At 51.4% G+C, this 17,318-nt stretch overlaps 5 protein-coding genes across 5 annotated transcripts; 1 reads left to right on the top strand and 4 right to left on the bottom strand.

The window, feature by feature from the left end:
- Positions 1-640: 640 nt before the first annotated feature.
- Positions 641-2,171, bottom strand: SNOG_08250 (hypothetical protein; the record flags this gene model as incomplete). The annotated part of the gene is made up of 3 exons (XM_001798518.1): positions 641-1,284; positions 1,383-1,965; positions 2,106-2,171. 3 exons carry the CDS (start codon positions 2,169-2,171, stop codon positions 641-643), a joined length of 1,293 nt encoding a protein of 430 aa, XP_001798570.1.
- Positions 2,172-2,590: 419 nt separating this feature from the next.
- On the bottom strand, positions 2,591-3,608 carry SNOG_08249 (hypothetical protein; the record flags this gene model as incomplete). Its single annotated transcript, XM_001798517.1, has 4 exons — positions 2,591-2,974; positions 3,025-3,221; positions 3,275-3,429; positions 3,476-3,608. 4 exons carry the CDS (start codon positions 3,606-3,608, stop codon positions 2,650-2,652), a joined length of 810 nt encoding a protein of 269 aa, XP_001798569.1. The 3' UTR covers positions 2,591-2,649.
- A 44-nt stretch (positions 3,609-3,652) lies between these two features.
- On the bottom strand, positions 3,653-4,051 carry SNOG_08248 (hypothetical protein; the record flags this gene model as incomplete). The annotated part of the gene is made up of 2 exons (XM_001798516.1): positions 3,653-3,700; positions 3,842-4,051. 2 exons carry the CDS (start codon positions 4,049-4,051, stop codon positions 3,653-3,655), a joined length of 258 nt encoding a protein of 85 aa, XP_001798568.1.
- Positions 4,052-7,584: 3,533 nt separating this feature from the next.
- On the top strand, positions 7,585-8,949 carry SNOG_08247 (hypothetical protein; the record flags this gene model as incomplete). The annotated part of the gene is made up of 3 exons (XM_001798515.1): positions 7,585-7,839; positions 7,907-8,512; positions 8,560-8,949. The coding sequence occupies 3 exons, from the start codon at positions 7,585-7,587 to the stop codon at positions 8,947-8,949; spliced, it is 1,251 nt and encodes a 416-aa protein (XP_001798567.1).
- A 728-nt stretch (positions 8,950-9,677) lies between these two features.
- Positions 9,678-17,038, bottom strand: SNOG_08246 (hypothetical protein; the record flags this gene model as incomplete). The annotated part of the gene is made up of 5 exons (XM_001798514.1): positions 9,678-10,020; positions 10,195-12,414; positions 12,502-16,754; positions 16,867-16,912; positions 16,983-17,038. The coding sequence occupies 5 exons, from the start codon at positions 17,036-17,038 to the stop codon at positions 9,678-9,680; spliced, it is 6,918 nt and encodes a 2,305-aa protein (XP_001798566.1).
- Between the last annotated feature and the right edge of the window lie 280 nt (positions 17,039-17,318).

Here is a 17,318-nt window from a genome sequence, read left to right as displayed (position 1 = left end):
GCCTATCGGCCAAGTCTCCGGAGTACCCTCTACAGTGACGCGCGTTATCCCATCCTCGCTGGTGGGAATTTCACCAATGTAAGCTTCCTCACGAAAAAGCGTCGTCATCACGCGAGATCTCGACTCTTTACATCCACACAGTCTAGATCCCGCATCCTTCCTGCTGATGCAATATACATCCCACCCCGCCGCAAGCCGCGATGCGAGCATGGAGATGCCTGCTCGCAGAGTTGACATGGAGATCCTGGTAGATTGGCACGGCAAGTCGTGCTCTTGTCGTGCGAACGGATGGTCTGGTGGGTTGCTTGAGTTGGCGTGACTGTTCCTGGGATGCCATGACATATGGCAGACTTTGCATGCAAATCGATGGTCTGAGATGTGTGACGTGCCGAGATGATGGGGGGGGAGGTGTTGTTTTGGGATAGGAAAGTGTTGACTTGGGATATGCAGGGTTAGCCATGGGGTCCTTGGGATGGAGTATAGGTGTGTAGGGATTGAGAAATGTATTCGAAAAACAGGTTAACGTGACCGGCAATTGAGTCGGCCGGGCAATTGAGCCGGCCACCTTTTTAAGCAACCTATCTTTGCACTGTCATAACTTAAACCTACACTAAGCAATAAAGATATACAATAGCTTAAATTAATCGCCTGATTCAGCTGCATCTTTCTTGCAGGTGCGCTTATTATGTCCGACCTCACTACATGTCTTGCAGCGACGAATACCCTTGCTGCCACCACCTGCTTGCACTCTCTCCTCACACCTCTCTGCCTCAACCAGCGCCTCAGCATCCCTGCGCTCAATTATTTCCTCTGCTTCTTGCTGTGAAAGGGTCCCTCCATGCTGGATCCGCTTCCTTTTACGTGCCTTACGCTCAGAAGCTGCTTTATTTGCAGCTCGAAGTCTGACTATCTCAGCTGCCATAAGCACCTGGGTATGCACCATCATTTCAGCTCCTTTTTGGAACTGCTGCACCATACCCTGGAGTGACTCTGCTGATGAACTCCTATAATCCCTTATCCTCTTTAAGATCAGCGTTGATTGAGCTTCAATTTCAGCAGCGTTGCTTGGTGTTTTAGGCTGCCAGGTGGTAGGCCCTAGTGGAGGTGGTGACGGCGTATAAGGCTTCACTTCAAGCTTTGATAGCACCACCTCTGGGTTGTCTGGAAGCAGGCCTGTTGCCTGGAAGCTTGATAGGATATTATCCTTTGAAAATGCCTTGTCAAACACCTGATTAAAGGTATCCAGGAATGCTTTCTTGTCAATGTGGGTGATGTCGCTGTTTGCTAAGACATTGATTTCACCCTTGTATGCCTGCTTCAAGGGGGCAAAACACCCCACATCAAGCGGTCTGTAGGATATGGGAGGGAATGAGGAGGCATACAGAGGGTGATAATCTTGCTCTCCTCACATAGATCCTGGAAGGCAAGCGACTTGTGGCTCTCATGGCCATCAATAATTAGCAGCCGGTGGCTACCCACTGTCCTAGCTGTTGTATGCTGAATAAAGTGCTTCAGCCATTCTAGGCCTAATTCATTCGTTGTCCAGCCATTCTTGCTGACACCAATACGCCAGTCCTTTGGGTTGTGATACCAGGCTTGGTCGTGGTTCTTCGCTTTGAAGATGAAGAAAGGTGGGATAACCCACCCCATGGCGTTGATGCCGGCAATCAACGTTACCCACTCACGGTCGCCAGGCTGAACCTGCAATGGTCTAAGACGCCTCTCAGACGCTGTTACCACCTTGACAGACCCTCCAACACCTATCTGAAAGCCAGTCTCGTCGAAGTTGTAGGTATCTTCGTCCAGGATCCCATACTTGGCTTTAACGTTGCGTACAAGGTTGAACCAGGGGCTGATAATAGCTGGATTGCTGCACAGGACTCTCTGGTGATCACGCTGTCTGGTTACCTGAGACTTGACCTCAGGCTTCCGCTTGACAAGGTTCCTGGCCCATTTTTCCCCAACCTAGCTACCACCATCGGCAGCCAGCAGTTGATTGGCCATTTCACGTACGTAACTGAGCGTAGGGGCAAAGCCTCGTGCGTCAAGCTTCCTTATGTATTGTATAACCGTCTCCTCTTCAGGCTTGGTAAGCCTTGATCTACCATGGTGGGTATCACGTCGTGAGGTGGTTTTGGCGCGTCGGTCTTGGAGGGTTGATCGAGGAACATCATAGATAGCAGCAGCGCGCCGTTAGCTTATTAACGCGTCGGATTTCATGGGCTTTAATAGCAAGGATTATCCTATCCTCACAAGAGAGTAATTCAAGATTAGGTTGTTGAGACATTGGATGAAAGGTGGAATGAAGTGGATTCTTGGCGAAGGTGGCCGGCTCAATTGCCCGGCCGACTCAATTGCCGGTCACGTTATTGATAGAAGTGAGAAAGATGCGATTGGAGTGGGCGGGTTTTCCGTCTGGCCTAGTGCGACTATCTACACGGTATCATCGTGAGGGTATGCCGTACAGACGATCAGGGATGACGTCGTCATTCGTTCTGAAGCTGCGAAGAGGAGCAAGAGTCTGATGAAGTGGTTGTTTTCTCTGGGAGTGCTGGGAACTATAAGTTGTGAATGATTCGTTTTAGGGGTGTCGTTTTTGATGATTATTGTTTTGTAATATTTTCCTCCCGATGTATGCACTAAAGCGCCTTACATGCCTGCATGGTCTTTCTGCTCCTCAGCTGGAGTAATGACAAAAGAAAATTGCGTGGTTGCTTGGATGTGGTCCATCTCAATATCGCCTCCGTCCTCTTCCAATTTGGCGTTGATACCCATCTGAGAACTGTACGACTCAGATGTGTCGGCTCGCTTCCTCTGCAGCGTAACTCTCTTCGAACCCGAGATCTTATCCCATGAGTTCGACGATGTTTCAACCAATTTGTTCGGGTCCGAGAAGACGAAGTAGTGTCTGTAGAATATCTTGACAGCCGGTGCATTTGCACATATGCAGCCGATGCTAAGTTCGAGGAGTGACCTAAGCGCATGGTCAGACAATGTACGCTTGTGTTTATGTGCCCGACTTACCATAACCAGATGTCGCCCGCGACCCATGTTATGTCATACGTTTCGAAGAAGACTCGAAAAGAACAGTACGTCCTCATGCATCCGAATGCGACGGCCGAGTAACTGAAGGTAAAGATGATGTACAACGCCTTCCTCTGCTTAGGGCTAAGTGGCAGTCTCCAGCATAAAAGTGCGGGCAGAGTTGCGGCGATCATGTCCTGTCAAAGTGGTTAGTACTAGTATCTGGACAGTATAATGTAGAGAATTTCACCTGCAGGGCACTTATTGCTCCATTTGCAACGATCGCAGCTCCTTCGTCCAGGCATTTGTACTTGTATTTGCCAGATGAATTGAGTATCAAATCTGTTTGGTCCCAGAATGCAGAAATAGGATCGCACGTGAACACAGTTATGAAGACAAAGCCCACTACTTTCCGTCAGTTACTGCACAGTACTTAGCGAGATGTGCTTACATGTGGCAAGTCCGATGAATGCGATAGAGATTATCAGAATCCATCGAAAAGTTGGCGAGACCGATCGGGGCGACAAACGCCGGTAAAAGAGAAGTATAGACGCCTTGATCAAGCCCGATGTAATGGCAAACATGATATAGATTGCCATGACATATTGGCGCTGGGTCGTGCTGTGAGTCATAGGAACATCCCAGACATGTCGGTTGAAGTAGTGAATTTCGACAACTAGTTAACGTCAGCATATTGAGATCATAGATGGACACGGTATTTTTACCCCATTGGGATACATAACGGTCAACGCCATCACAGGGAACTGTTCACAGTGTGCATCAGTAGCAAGATCTTTCATGCAGTGGGAGTACTTACCCAAGCCAACAGCATCAAGAAATCATCCCAGCCAGGATTCTTTTGAATCCGCAATCGCACCCATAGTCGCGCCAAAAAAGTAGAAAGGCAGATTGGTCCCAGTATACATGCGACTATGAGAACATATTTGGGCTTTGTTGGCGGGTTGATGTAGTTTGGCCCGGGCCAAGCGAGCCACTGTTCGATCGGAGCGTGAAGACCACCAGGCATGTTGAAGTTGTCGATGTTCACATTGCTCTGTCAAAGAGCAGTTGGCAGATGTGTACTTATTCGAGTCGCAAAGTGGCAGGGTGCTGATCCTCTCGTCCAGGCCAGCTCATGGTCAAAACTTGAAGCTAGTAGTGTGGCGCCGTTGGGAACACTAGGGCTGATTAGATCAATAAACGGGAACAAGTTTTGATAGATGTGAACCCCATGTTCTTGACGTGCGCGATCTGCCGGAATTAAGCAATGGCCCAAGAAGGGAAAAGGCTTTCACGCATCTGTTCGTTCAATCGTGTGCGGAGAACGATCCAAAAACCTCCTGTGGTGTTCCATTTGTGACGTGTGTATAACTTTGGTTGAAATCGCACGTGTAATAGATCAGGTAGCACTCTGTATCGCTGCCCAGGGCGTGAGAAGCTAAGGGCCTGTCTGGTAAACTGGAGGGACCAGTTTTGCCGTGGCAGAATCGGGCAGAATTTTAGCGCAAACGGAGCTTCCAGATTGCTGACCGACATATGAAATGGCTTCTTTAAAACGGAGGCTCCAGTTCGTAGACGCGCTTAAAGGGGTAACCTTTAAGCCTAATTTGTAAAGAATTAGCGCAGCTAAAACGGAGCTCTCACCGCCTCTCTACTTGTCATAGTGGTTTTTTAGGAGCAGGCTTACGTGAACGCTATACCTCTTTCAAAGCAAAACGGCCGGCGAAACTGGCGTACCAGACAGGCCCTAAAGTGGCACCATCTTTCGTGATGGATTGACCTGTTCATGAAACGTAGCTAAGCTCAGCAGGGATAGATCTAATGAGTGCTGCGTTAGGTTCCCCTGTCTGCGGCTCTCGCTCCGTGAGCCACCGACCATTTTTAGAGATGCACATTGGAGATAGATCTAATGAGGGCTGTGTTAGGCTCCCCTATCTGCGGCTCTCGCTCTGTGAGCCACCGGCCGTTTTTTTGTCGAGATGCACACTAGAGAACCAAGCTTTGAAAGCTCGGGAAGATCCTCAAAACAAAATCTAGCTTTGGCAGGTGGATTCGATCTGAGCGTATCCTATCAGCACATACAAGTAAGGGTCTGATGAGAGGACCAATGAGGAGATATCGGGCACGCCGAAGGCTGTGAACCGCTTCCACGCGCTATACTGACAGTCCCAGATGGGTGTGCATGCACTTTCATGTACACACTGACCGTCAGGTCTCGAGAATGGACCGACTGAGCTCATCGTGCTGGCCGTTCTGCACCGAAAGTTGACCTGGATTAGATGTCAAGACTCGAAAACACAACTACGTCCCGAACTATTTCAGGGCGCTAATGCTAGTTCGGTGGTGTTGTATGGTAGATGTCACTTCACGAGCTAGGCAGCCTTACGCAGCGCTAGTGATGTCTTTGCGACCCATTGAACACCTCCTGTGCGAGTGAGATTTCGACTCTATCGGCTTGTTTGTTGCGTTGGTCTGCCAGCGGTGAGATGAGGTGATCAGGAGCCAAGATAGAGCCGCTATCATCACTTTGGTGTGGTGGCTTTTGGTGCGTATGCAGGAAGCAAGGTGCGCAATTAGGCTGCTAGCTTGCTTCGTCGCGGTGCTACACCGGCGCTGCAGCGTGGCAGTTGCTCGCGTGTCAGTGAACTCTTCTCAACCATGAGATCTGCAAGATCTTGCGGAATCGGACAAGGCAACAAAGAATGAGGATTGATGGAAAAAGATCGAACTTGATGCATTCGGGCCGTGCCCAGATGAGATTAGGCCCGGCGACCCCAGAGCCGATCATGAGAGCTTGGACAGCAACGTTGCACTTTCAGGCCACCTCGCCAATGACTCGTCTCCGCAGCGGCCGCTAGAAAGGAGTTCCCCAGATCAGCTCAATCAATCGCAAACAGGACAAGATCTAAATTTCCGGGTTAGGAGAACATGCCATGGCGATTCCGATGTAGATCTTGCAACTCTCGAAGCTATCGATACCATTATTGACTCGGGACCGTGAATATTAGTCTACTCAATCAGGTAGCAGGATTATGGACAGAACCCCTACCAGCGCGAAACGTGCGAATCTCTTATCCACCATAGCTGCACAGTGTCTGTGCTTTAAGGATCTTAGTGCACCAGTGCCGTCTTCGATCGTCGGGCATTCGGTGAAACTAGTCACTGATGCTGCGCTCCACATAATATGCACGATTCATCGTCAAACCTGGGAGTGCTTAAGCGGTGGATTTCGAGGATCTCGTTCCGACATTATTATAGGCTTATCGGACGATTTCTCTGTCCAAACGATTCCCTTCCAACACATATCTGCCTAAGTTCGGATGCCATGGAGTCGGTCACTTCAGCCCCATGTCCCCAGTACCACCGGATGCGGCCCGCGGCACACATCGTCCCGGATGCCGCGCTCCCAACAACCAGACAGCCAGAACAACTGGCATGGATTCCAGTGTCCAAAAAAACACTTCGTTTGTGTTCAGTTTCCCAACCAAACAGCCCTTCACTAGTCTCCGAGAGCCTGAAGCACACGCGCAGATAGAAGAGCAATACGGCAGCAGTGAAAGACGCACAGAACGCCTTGCTTACATGTCCGAACAATTAACTCCGAGCTTTCAACGCAAATGAAGCGAGCAAAATAATAAACACTTGGAACATGAAGGCTTGGAAGGCCAGCCCGCCTAGGAGTATGTTGTTGGGGTCGTAGCATCTTTATGATTTGATCATGCAACACCAATCAACGCGGCGCCGATAATCTAGATAACGGCGGCAATGACGTCGCAGGTGATGGAGATCCAGGGAATGAGCTTCGGCTTGACTGCACACCATGTCAGTATGCGGACGTTGGAGGACGTCGTAAGTACATACTCGGAGCTAATTGGTCCCAGGTTGTACATCAACAAGTAGGTAAACTTCGGGTTCAGGCTTGTATAAAGCAATGGTACTATTAGTTACAGTGTTTGCGCCGGCGCAAAAGGGCTTGAGTACTTGTCGGCTTGTTAGCTAATGAAATCTATGCACTCGTATAGTATCGAGAAAAGAAACAAATAAGGTATGCAAAAAAAAAGGTGAAGCACTTTGCAAAAGGATGACAACTAGAACAGCTTCCAGATATTGCCTTCTCGAGTTCAAAGTAGTATGTTGGCAGCTATGGTTTTACCGAGCAGTAGACAAGTCTAGATCAAAGCCCGTATACAAGACATCTTTGTATACTGTTTAGGCTATCTGTCTACACCTTACCTATTGAATATCTCTAAAATTCCGCGATAAAACTAGCTTAATGAGATCATAAATGGACGTCATACACGAACGGTCCAGCGACACCGCCTACCTACCAAAACACCGATATGCACAATTCGCTATTCCTCACTCATGAGTTTGCGGTATGCTCCGAGTAATGCGAGGTATCCTTCGCCCCCCCCCCCGCCCGAGGCCTCCCTCGCCCACGCGTCCGAACCAGCTAAAAGCCGCAGCGCCAACCCGTAGGACGCCTAATGCTATTATAAATCCGTGAGGCTGACTACTTCCTTCGCCCACTTCTTACGCCATTCTCATCTTCAAAGCACCATGGCAGAGCCACGAAAGATCCAAATCGCCGTGTCTGGCGGCGGCGTCGCAGGCGCAGCAATTGCGCGGGCCTTATACCAACAATCTCACATCGAAGTCAACATCTACGAAAGTGCACCCGAGTTCTCAGAAAGGGGCATGGCGATTGGTTTAGCGATTAATGCGCAGCGGGCGCTGGGCAAGCTGGTGCCTGATTTGGAAGACATGTTTGAACGGGCGGGTGCTGTGAAGATGAATTCGTCGAGGATTATGCTTGTGAGTTGACGAAATTATTGAAGGAGTAGTGAATTTCCGATTGGAAGTGAGGCTCATGAATACACAGGCCGCTGGACCCCACGCAGGTACGAAAGTGATCGATGTCGCGGAGGAGAAGCCAGGGAAGATGGTGCATCGTGCGGCGCTGCTGCATGAGCTACTGGAGCCGATTCCACAGGACCGGTTGCATACGAGCAAGAAGCTCAAAGATGTTGTACAGCAAGAGGAGAGTGTACTGTTAAGGTTTGAAGACGGGTCTGAAGCTCAGGCCGATGCGCTCATTGGGGCAGATGGCATCTTTGGATCAGTTCGCGCACATGTTCTTGCTGCGGATCATGAAGCTGTTAAACCTGTTGCTGCGGGCTGGGCTGGAGCGATGAACATGGTGCCGTATGCACAAGCTAAAGCCAAATTAGGTGCTGAGATTTTGAACGAGAGAAGGCAGTTTGGGTGGATCAGCGATGGTGGTATCTTCATTCACGATGTTATCATGGGCGGAAAGATGGTTCAGTGCATTGGTACGCCAGTCAATCGAGATACTTCGGGTGCAAAGCGGATACCGATCGATCGCCAGTATATGGAAAAAGCGTTCTCAAGCTGTTTGGACCTACCTATAGCCAAGGGGATGATTGATGCAAGTTTTCTGTTCTCCGTTCCATACTATGCTGATAGCGTGTGCAGCTACTACTTGACCAAGAGAGCCCGGCGGTGTGGGCACAGTACGAGCACATTAACGCACCAACATACGTAAACGGACGTGTATGTATCGCCGGTGACGCAGCGCATGCCATGACACCTTGGCAAGGCAGTGGAGCCGCTACAGCTATCGAAGATGCTGTTGTTCTCGGTGCGCTCTTTGCACAGATCAGATCGCCGGGTCAAGTCGAGCAGGTCCTCAAGACGTATGATGCCGTTCGCCGGCCACGCTCAAAGCGTATTGTTGAGTCAAGTCGCGAGACGGGCCGCATCTTGAGCGGCATTGCTGATGGTGTTGGCTTGGATCCAGTGAAGATGTATGATGCGTTGGTGGATCGATGGGGGTTCATCCACGATTTCGATCTCGATGGACACATTGAGAGTGCGATATCTTCCTTGGAGTACATGTCCTAGATCCTATGGTGCGAAATAGAGAGGAAGCATTAAACATCAACCACAGTCATTTTACTTTCCGAACACACTCATAAGATACGGTAACAACCATATCTTTCTGTAGAGGAAATATATTTCAAAATCCAAAGCAATGCGAGAGACGATTTTCATACTTTCCCTCTTTTCACATACTCAAACCAACATAGGCCTCTTCCGGTTGCTTTCTGAAGGTTGAAGACGAGTCTCGCGAAAGAATATGTAGCCACTAGGTTCTGTTTTAAGACCCGAGGAATTCTATGTCGGGTTCATCGTGAACGTTTTGGAGTAAGACAAAAAAAGTATTGTGAGAAGGAAGTGCACGGCAACTATACAAGAGGAGAGAGTTTTATACCATCACAAAGTCGTCTCACAGTCAAACACACCCACTACTTTTCGAAAAGAACTGACCACGTCACGTTCAAATTTCCCAGCAGCGAGACAAACGCACATCAACCCTGCAGAGCAAACAATTGAATTCCAAAAACAAGCCCTATCGAAAGCATACTTAGATACTTTCCCGACGCCAAAGCAATGCCCTATATCCCAATATTCGTACACTAACACTAAACACGCGCCCAACCAATCCCGATGCTATCTCTCCCCCCAAAAATAGAAAACACCATGCACCTGTGAATGCTGAACACAATACCCCCTCCCTCCAGTCATGCGCAATTCCCCGCTCACCAAAAACTGCACCAACCAATATAATGCTAACGACAAATTCTCCAAATTCGTCGCCTCACTAATGAGCCTCGAGACCTGATCGATGACATTCTGCTCCTCGCCTGGTCGTCCATCTCTGCCCGTGAGTTTCTCCTTGACGCGGGAGAGCACCTGCAGGGCGCGCGCGTTCTGCACTTCCTTGGCCTCGACGTCGTTGGTTGGCGGCGCAATACTCGAGCGGTGGCGGCGCGGCTGCATGGAGCCGATGGGGTCGACGGAGGATGCGTGCGCGTCGCCCATGATGGATTGGCGGCGCTCCGAGGGGAAAGAGGGCTCGACGGGGGAGGCGGTATGGTGGAGGCGCCAGGTGAGGAGGGGGTCGTGTATGAACTGTTCGGTACGTTAGCCAAGGATGTTTCACCGGTCAAAATGGAATAGGAGGGTGGGAGACTTACAGCTTCCAAAACCGCCATAACACTCTCTTTATTACTCCTGAGTACGCGCATCACGTGCTCACATGTTGTTCGATAACTGCCTTCGATATTACTAACTTCCATGGCATACGTCAACATGCGGGTGAGGCGGAAAGGTACACGCTCGGGGTATTTCTCGCGGTGCATGGCGACTTCGAAACAGTCACCGAAATCAATGTGCACAATCTTTCCGGTCACGCGGTCGAGCATGAGATTGGACGGGTGGCGATCGCCCAGACCAAGAATGTACCCGACCATGGACATGACGGCAAGCGAGCGTGTGTAGTTGGTACGACGATCGAGCCAGGCTTCAGAAGATTTGGACTTGAGCCAGAGCACGCGGTAGAGATCTTGGCCGGTGGTGTTGTCCAGCGCGTAGCCAAAGACTTCAACCTTTTGCATGAGTGTGAGACAGTCGTAGTCAGGCGCCATCTGTAGCATGATGCGGTGCTCGATGTTGAGTAGAATCTTCCGACTATCACGGTACTCTCGTATAAGTACGTGGAGCGTGTCACTGTTAGGGACGAATCCAAGCAGACCGGACTGCGTGCTAAGCGGAACAGCCGCATAACGCTGAATGTTGAGGTGGCGCTTCCGAGACTCGACGTCGTTGGCGAGGAGGGTATTGCATAGGCCAAAGAGTTGCATGACACGTTCGTCTTGTCGGATATCCTCGTGACCCTTGAGAATATGGGTATGCGCTTTACCATCACTACCACGCATTTCCAGCTTCCTGGGTCTTTGCTTGGACTGAATGACTGTGGCGACAGGATCAAACGAAATAATCCGGATAACTGTCTTACCAACGACATACGTTCCAGGCACGGCAAGCTCAAGATCATGCGCATCCTTGAGCTTGGGCGAGACGTATTGCAGCTCAAGTGACATGAGGGAAGGCAATTGTCTCGCAATCTTCCTGAAGACCTGGTAGTAGAGATCCCAAGCCTGATTGAGATCGCCAATCTCGCCAGAAGTGCGGAAAGTATTGCACCAATCCCTGGCTTCTTGCAGCTCACGGCCGAAGGACTGAATGAACGAAATCTCGCGTAGCGTCTCAGGGCCCTTGTCGAGCATGGCATGAAGTGGCGCGAGCGTTGCAAACATGCCATCGATATTGTGGTCGCCAAAGTAAAGTCGACTTGCCTCCTCGAGACCCTCATGCCACTGCTCGTGCCAGAGCACTGCGATCCGGATGAGCTCGTGACTGACGAGATCTGCCTGTTCGACCAATTTCGGTGAGTGTTCGCGCATGGCCTCCATGAGCTCCTTGGCAGAACGCTGTCTCCGCGAGACATCTGACTTCATTGAGACGGTCAATGGGAACACCAAAGCCTGTGGATGCGCCTTGCCGACTTCAGTAAGCAATTGGTGGATCGACTGCCTGACCGTGGGATTGGGTTGGTTGATACGAGCAAGCAGCTGAGGAATGACCTCCAGCCATGTATCGATGGGCACCGACTTGGTACCCTCTGAAATCGTACGATTGACTTCAGACAGACCACCATGGCTGAACCACAGCGTAAGCAGGCGCAGCGTATCCTGAAGTGAACTGCTCGACGAAAGAGCAATAGACTTGAAGAAGCCGTGGATAGCCGGAACTACATGATCGTGCACCATGTTAGAGGGCACATCTGTAGTCTCGCGGTCGGCCTTGGACGTGATCGAGTTGATGACTTCGAAGTTGGCAAGTGCCCAAGCGTGCCACGCCTTGTACCAGTTCTGGTTGTATCGTGTCGCAGCTGCGTAGGCGGACAGAATCTCGTGGACAAATTCGTGCTCCCACTCGCCATCTTGAAGCTCCTGCTGCCAGTCACCCTGTTTGAGGTAGCACTTCGCAAGCAGTCGATGAGCTTCGGCTAGCTCTGATGGCGACACACCCATGTTTGAACCATTGAGGATGCTTGAGCCGTTCATGCCGTTGGATCCATTCGTCGCCGCGAAGGGATTCATGTTGTTGAACTGACCTGCCATACCGTTCATGCCGTTTTGCGCCATCATCGGGTTCGCAGCAGCTCTTGCTCGCATGGCAAGATCGTCGGAAAGTCGGGCTGTAAAGTCTTTCATCGAATCAAGTGCTTCTTGCTTGAAGTTCTGGTCTGCCCACATGAACTTGTACGTCGCGTACGCCACTGGATGGGGGATCTTGTGGCCGTGTTCGCGGACGTACTCCACCACTCTACCATCGCCCGTACCCTCGATATCGAGCAGCTTCTGGAGGGCTTTGTTCGCGAGGTTCATCCTGTTGTTTTTCCGGCACAGGTTGGTGTACTTGATCCACATGTCGGTACCTTCATGTGGTGTAATGACCAGCCTGACGAACTTTCATCCATGCGCTGCCAGACTTCCAGGATTTGGTTGCCAGCCCCTTAAGCCGCTTCATCCCAGGTTTTGCGCATACTGGCTTGCTTGTCCTTGTTGTTCTCGTTTTTGCTTGTACTGCATAATCTCCTCAAGCTCCGCTAACATCTGCACACGAATCATGGGCAGATAAGCGCGCTGGTACGATTCTCCAAGCAGCGAGCTGAGCTCTGTATCGAGACCCTTCCGCGCCTTGGCGATCTCGTCAATGGCAATTTCGAAGCGGTTGTTGTGAATGTTGAGGATAGAAGCGAAGAAAGCGCGGTCTGGCGACTGCTCCTTCATGACGTTGAGGTAAGAGTCCATGTCGGCGAACTTGCCTAGACCCCAAGACGCCGTTGCAGCAAGTGGTGCTATTGCCTTCCGATATTCCTGACCTGCATTGGCCCACTTCTCCTTTGACAGCGTGGACAGGAGATCCCATTCACCAAGGGCATGCAAACATCGCATCTTGCCCATGGTGATTTCGAACGAATCTCCTTCTCTTCGTTCACGATCTTGGTAGGCCTGTAAGGCCTCGTCCCACCTTTGTAGCTTCTCGTACCATGTCTCCTTCAGCTCAACATCGTTGTAATGCTGTGCCTTACGCAAGATACCGAAAGCTGCATCTGTTTGCTGCAGTTGGTTATTGATACTGATGAGCGCTTCGACAGCGTTAGAGTTTTGCTCCGCGTTGAACTCGAGCTCCTTGTAATGCAGTGCCTTCGCAAACGCATGACACTTTCCAGCATACATTCCGAGTATCCGCACGTCGATGGGAAGTGCTTTGTCGTCGTGCTCCATGAACTCGGCCAAGTTCAAGAGAATCTGTAAGATCTCCGGCGGAATGTTAGGCGATGTAAGAGCTGTCTCAATGGATCGCACAAGTTCTTCCTGATACTGATCGTAGAGCTCCGTCCAACATGAGACAAAGGCCGAGTTGAACAGTATCCTTGCGATAGGGTTGTAGACACTGCCAAGCGGTGTGCAAGCGCGCAGTGCTTGCTGCGGCGACTCTCTAAGAAGCTCCACACTGAATCTTCGCATCCACTCAATCCAGTCCTCTTTCGTTGTCTTCGATGATGCCTCCCAAGCTTGCTTGAGATGCTGTTGATTGACCGCCAGCTTCTTGGTCGAAATTTCTGCTGTGTTCATATCTTCGTCGTCCTCTCCATATCGCTCATCTGGGCTCAGGTCCTGTGGGAGTGGTTCACCTTTCTGTAGCTTCGACACAATGCGACCATAGTTCTCGTGTGGAACCTTGTGAGTGATGAGGATCTTGTTGACGGTCGGGACAAAGTGGACATAATCCGGTCCGAGCTGGAAGATGAGCGCACAGAGCGTCTCAAGCGCCGTCTGCTTCAGCGTTGGATCGGAACCAGACAGTACTCGGCATAGAGGATGCACGATCCGTGCAGCGAACTCCGAAACATTCACCTGCTTTGACAACCGTCCCAGCGTCTCAATCGCTAATCTCCGTATGTGCATAGGTTGTCCAGGCTTATCGAACATCTTGACCATAACCGGAATAATGAGATGCATGTATTCCTCCGCGCTCGATCCAAAGATAAGAAAAGCGTGTAGTACTCGCTCAGAAGGAAGTCGCTTACCAGTGTTGTCCGAATCGAGCACACTAAGCATGAGCGGCAGTACATCCGCCAGGTATACCTTGAACTCCCCCTCGAGTGACCGAGCAATCGCCTCAATAAGCGAGAGGATGGTAGCTTGAAGCTGCGGGCTGCTACTCCAATACTCCTTGATCGTGGCAAGTATGCTGGGCAAGTAAGGACGGATGTGTTGGCGAACAGTTTTGACCAGTTGACTGAGCTGGTTGAAGTAGCCTTCCGAGCGTCCGGCTGGCGTAGAACGAATAACCTGCAAGAAGCCAGGTACAACCTGGTTGAGAAAAGGAACGCACTTGAGTCCCATGGTGGCGTAGATGTTCATAACAGCGTCCACAACCGCGGAATGGAACTGAACCAATGATGGATCCTTGAGCAGACCCATCAGTGTACTGATGACGATCGTTGGGTAGTACTCTTCGTTTGAAGGGGTAATGCCCTGCATAATAAGGGAGACATCAGTGACTGCTTGTGCTTCCATGATGAGATGCTTGTCCGGCGACTGCTCCATGATCTTCTGGTACTCATCTGGATCCAGTGCACCCAGCGTACCCATGAGTCTGACGGTTTCCCTTCTAAGTTCGCCTTCAGGCTCTGTCTTGACAATGTTCATCAATATATTCATGAGCTCTGGGTAGTCTCTGTATGGCTCGATGACATAGCCAGCGTTCGTGGCTAGCTGACCGAGTGCTCTCAGCGCCGAGAAGCGCTTGGAGTCGGAGCTCATGTCTTGCATGAACTCCAGTATGACTGGCATGAGCTCTGGAATGTACTTGATCATGCCTTCGCCACCAACTGTAGCCAAGTCACCGATGGCTTTCAGAGTTGTGGAAGCGACCTCTGGGTTCGGGTCTTTGGCCTTTGGCAGGAGTACAGTGACGATCGGGTCGACGAGGGGCTTGATGAGGCTATCAGCTGCGCCAACAAGACTACTAATCAGCTGTGCACTTTCTTCCTTGCTCCTCGGGCTATTGGCGTAGTTGACTTCTGTCAGTAACTGCAACAGTACTTTTCGCAAAGAGGGGAAGACATATGCAGGATTGACCGATGTTAGGCGGCCAATAATGGACATGGCAGCCTCGCGAATGACGAAGACTTCATCATTCAGCGCAAGGAAGAGCGTCCGAACGTTGTCTGCCTTTCCGAGATGGCGATCGAAACGAGCATCTAGAGCCAGAAGCACCTCGTACCGGATGTCAGGATCGACATCACCAACGGCTACAGTAAGGAGCTTCTCGATGATATCGCCGACGACCTTTGTAGCATGCGTGCTGGTCTGATGCACTATCGGATCCTTGACAAATAGCTGACAGCAAGTCAAGGCTGCCCGCTTTCGAATCTCAGCATTGTCTGCCTCGACATAACGAATCGCAACATCACGAACGAACTCATTCAGGACGTGTCCGTTGAAATCGAAGCTTCCGAGCGTGTGCAGAGCAAGTGCAATCTCCGCTTCCCGGGGACCAATCGTTTGCGGGTCTTTGTGATCTCGCGTCCATATCTGAGGGGGCTGTGAGACCTGGTACGGACTGCCAAGGGGCAGGAAATGTCGCCCAGCGAGAATCTGACTAAGAAGATCGAGCAGCTTCTCCTGAATCATCGGCCGAGAAGGGGGAACGTAGTGCGCCATATCGACAAGAGCCTGGAAAAGAGAGTCGCTCAATCCGCAGGAGAAGATGGGGTCCAGTAACCGTTCCACGCTCTTTGTAAGAGCCTGGCCCACTGCCGCCGCAATCATGCTCAGGCACTGGAAGATGGGTGCCTCGTTGACAACCAACTTATTCCGCGCTTTCTGAAGCAGACCCTCCTGGATAAATCCTAGTATGCCCTCCAGGTACGGTGATATTGCGACGCCGACCGCATTCGCAATCTGCCCGATCGCAACAAAAGCCTTGTCCCGATCGCGGTCCTTCCTAATCAGACCCTGCAGATGCAACATGCACTGGTGCAGGTACTTCGTCGCAAACTCTGTGGGCGAATAACCCGCGAGGATGGGAATGATAAGTACCACCTCTCTCCGCACCAGCGCGTCCCTATGGTCCTTGTACTTGAGCACCGTCTCGACCGTCTCTTTGTACTTCTGCTCGTTCATGAACATGGGGCTCTTGTCCAGCAGCTCCTTCATCGTGAGCAGCGAGCCATGTATCGCCTCATTGCTGCCAATCGCAAAGCCCCGCAGAATCTCGTCGTAGACTTTGCCGAACCACAGCTGGCGCATCTGCGAGTCTCGCGGAGAGATGATTTCGAAACAAGCGCTAATGGCTTCGGCGGCGGACTCGCGGATGAGCACTTTCGGATCGCGCAGGGCGACCCAGATGACCTCGAAGATCTGCGCGATCCACTGGTACATGAGCGTGGGCGAGTTCTTCGCCAGCTCGCGCAGGATGAGCACGGCGGCGAAGCGGCGGTTCTCCATGCGCTCGAGCTGCAGCCATTCCAGCGCGCCTTTTACTTCTGCCTCTACCAGCTCTGCAGTCAGTGTTCCTCCAGGCTTCGCTAGTCTTCCCAACGCTTTTGCTGCGACCACCATGGCTGTCGTGTCCTGGCCGTTCATCACCGCCCGGAGGTAAGACGCAAAGCGCGTCGTCTTTTGGCCCGCATCGTCGCCGCGAAAGTCGATGAGGGCATTGAGCGCGTGGATGCCGCCGATGCGTTCGTTGGAGTCGTTGCCCGATTTGACGAGGCCGGAGATCTTTGCGTAGACTTCATTATAGAAGGTGGTGAAGGCGGTGGGCGCGAGTTCTGCACGACATCAGTTTTGGAGAGCTTTGGGCGGGGAGGCCCCCCTCGCATTGGCAGCTCACCGCGATGCGCTGCTTCGACCACTTGGCGGAGATTGTGCGCTCCTTTCTGTCGTTGCTCGTCGTTTCTTCTGCGTGTCAGCTTCAGTCGGAAGGTAGTGCGCCAGTGTGAAGCTCACTTCGAGCGTAGGTCGAGGACGATGCGGTCCAGCGAGGACGAGGCCTGCTGCGACATGTTGATTGCTTCACCGGAAGCTCCCGACCGCAGGGGAAACCTCGATCACAGGAAATAGTTCGCTTCTTCCTTCCATGGAAAGGACAGGAGAGCGTGTTATGGAAATTGTAGTTGTCTAGAATTGGGCTTTGGATAGCTCCCACCCCATGTCACGAGCGCCAAGTGCCCGCCGGCTAGCTCCCAGAGCTAGTCTGCATAAGGAAGCGCGGTCAGGAAATGGGAGATGGTGTCTCGTGCGTGCTGCTACCACATACATGCACTTGCGCTGGTATACCTAATG

The sequence above is a fragment of the Parastagonospora nodorum genome, assembly GCF_000146915.1.
Source record: "Parastagonospora nodorum SN15 chromosome Unknown scaffold_12, whole genome shotgun sequence".
Lineage (NCBI taxonomy): Eukaryota > Fungi > Ascomycota > Dothideomycetes > Pleosporales > Phaeosphaeriaceae > Parastagonospora > Parastagonospora nodorum.
The sequence above is the reverse complement of the archived record's forward strand: the minus strand, read 5'-3'. Positions and strand labels throughout refer to the sequence as shown.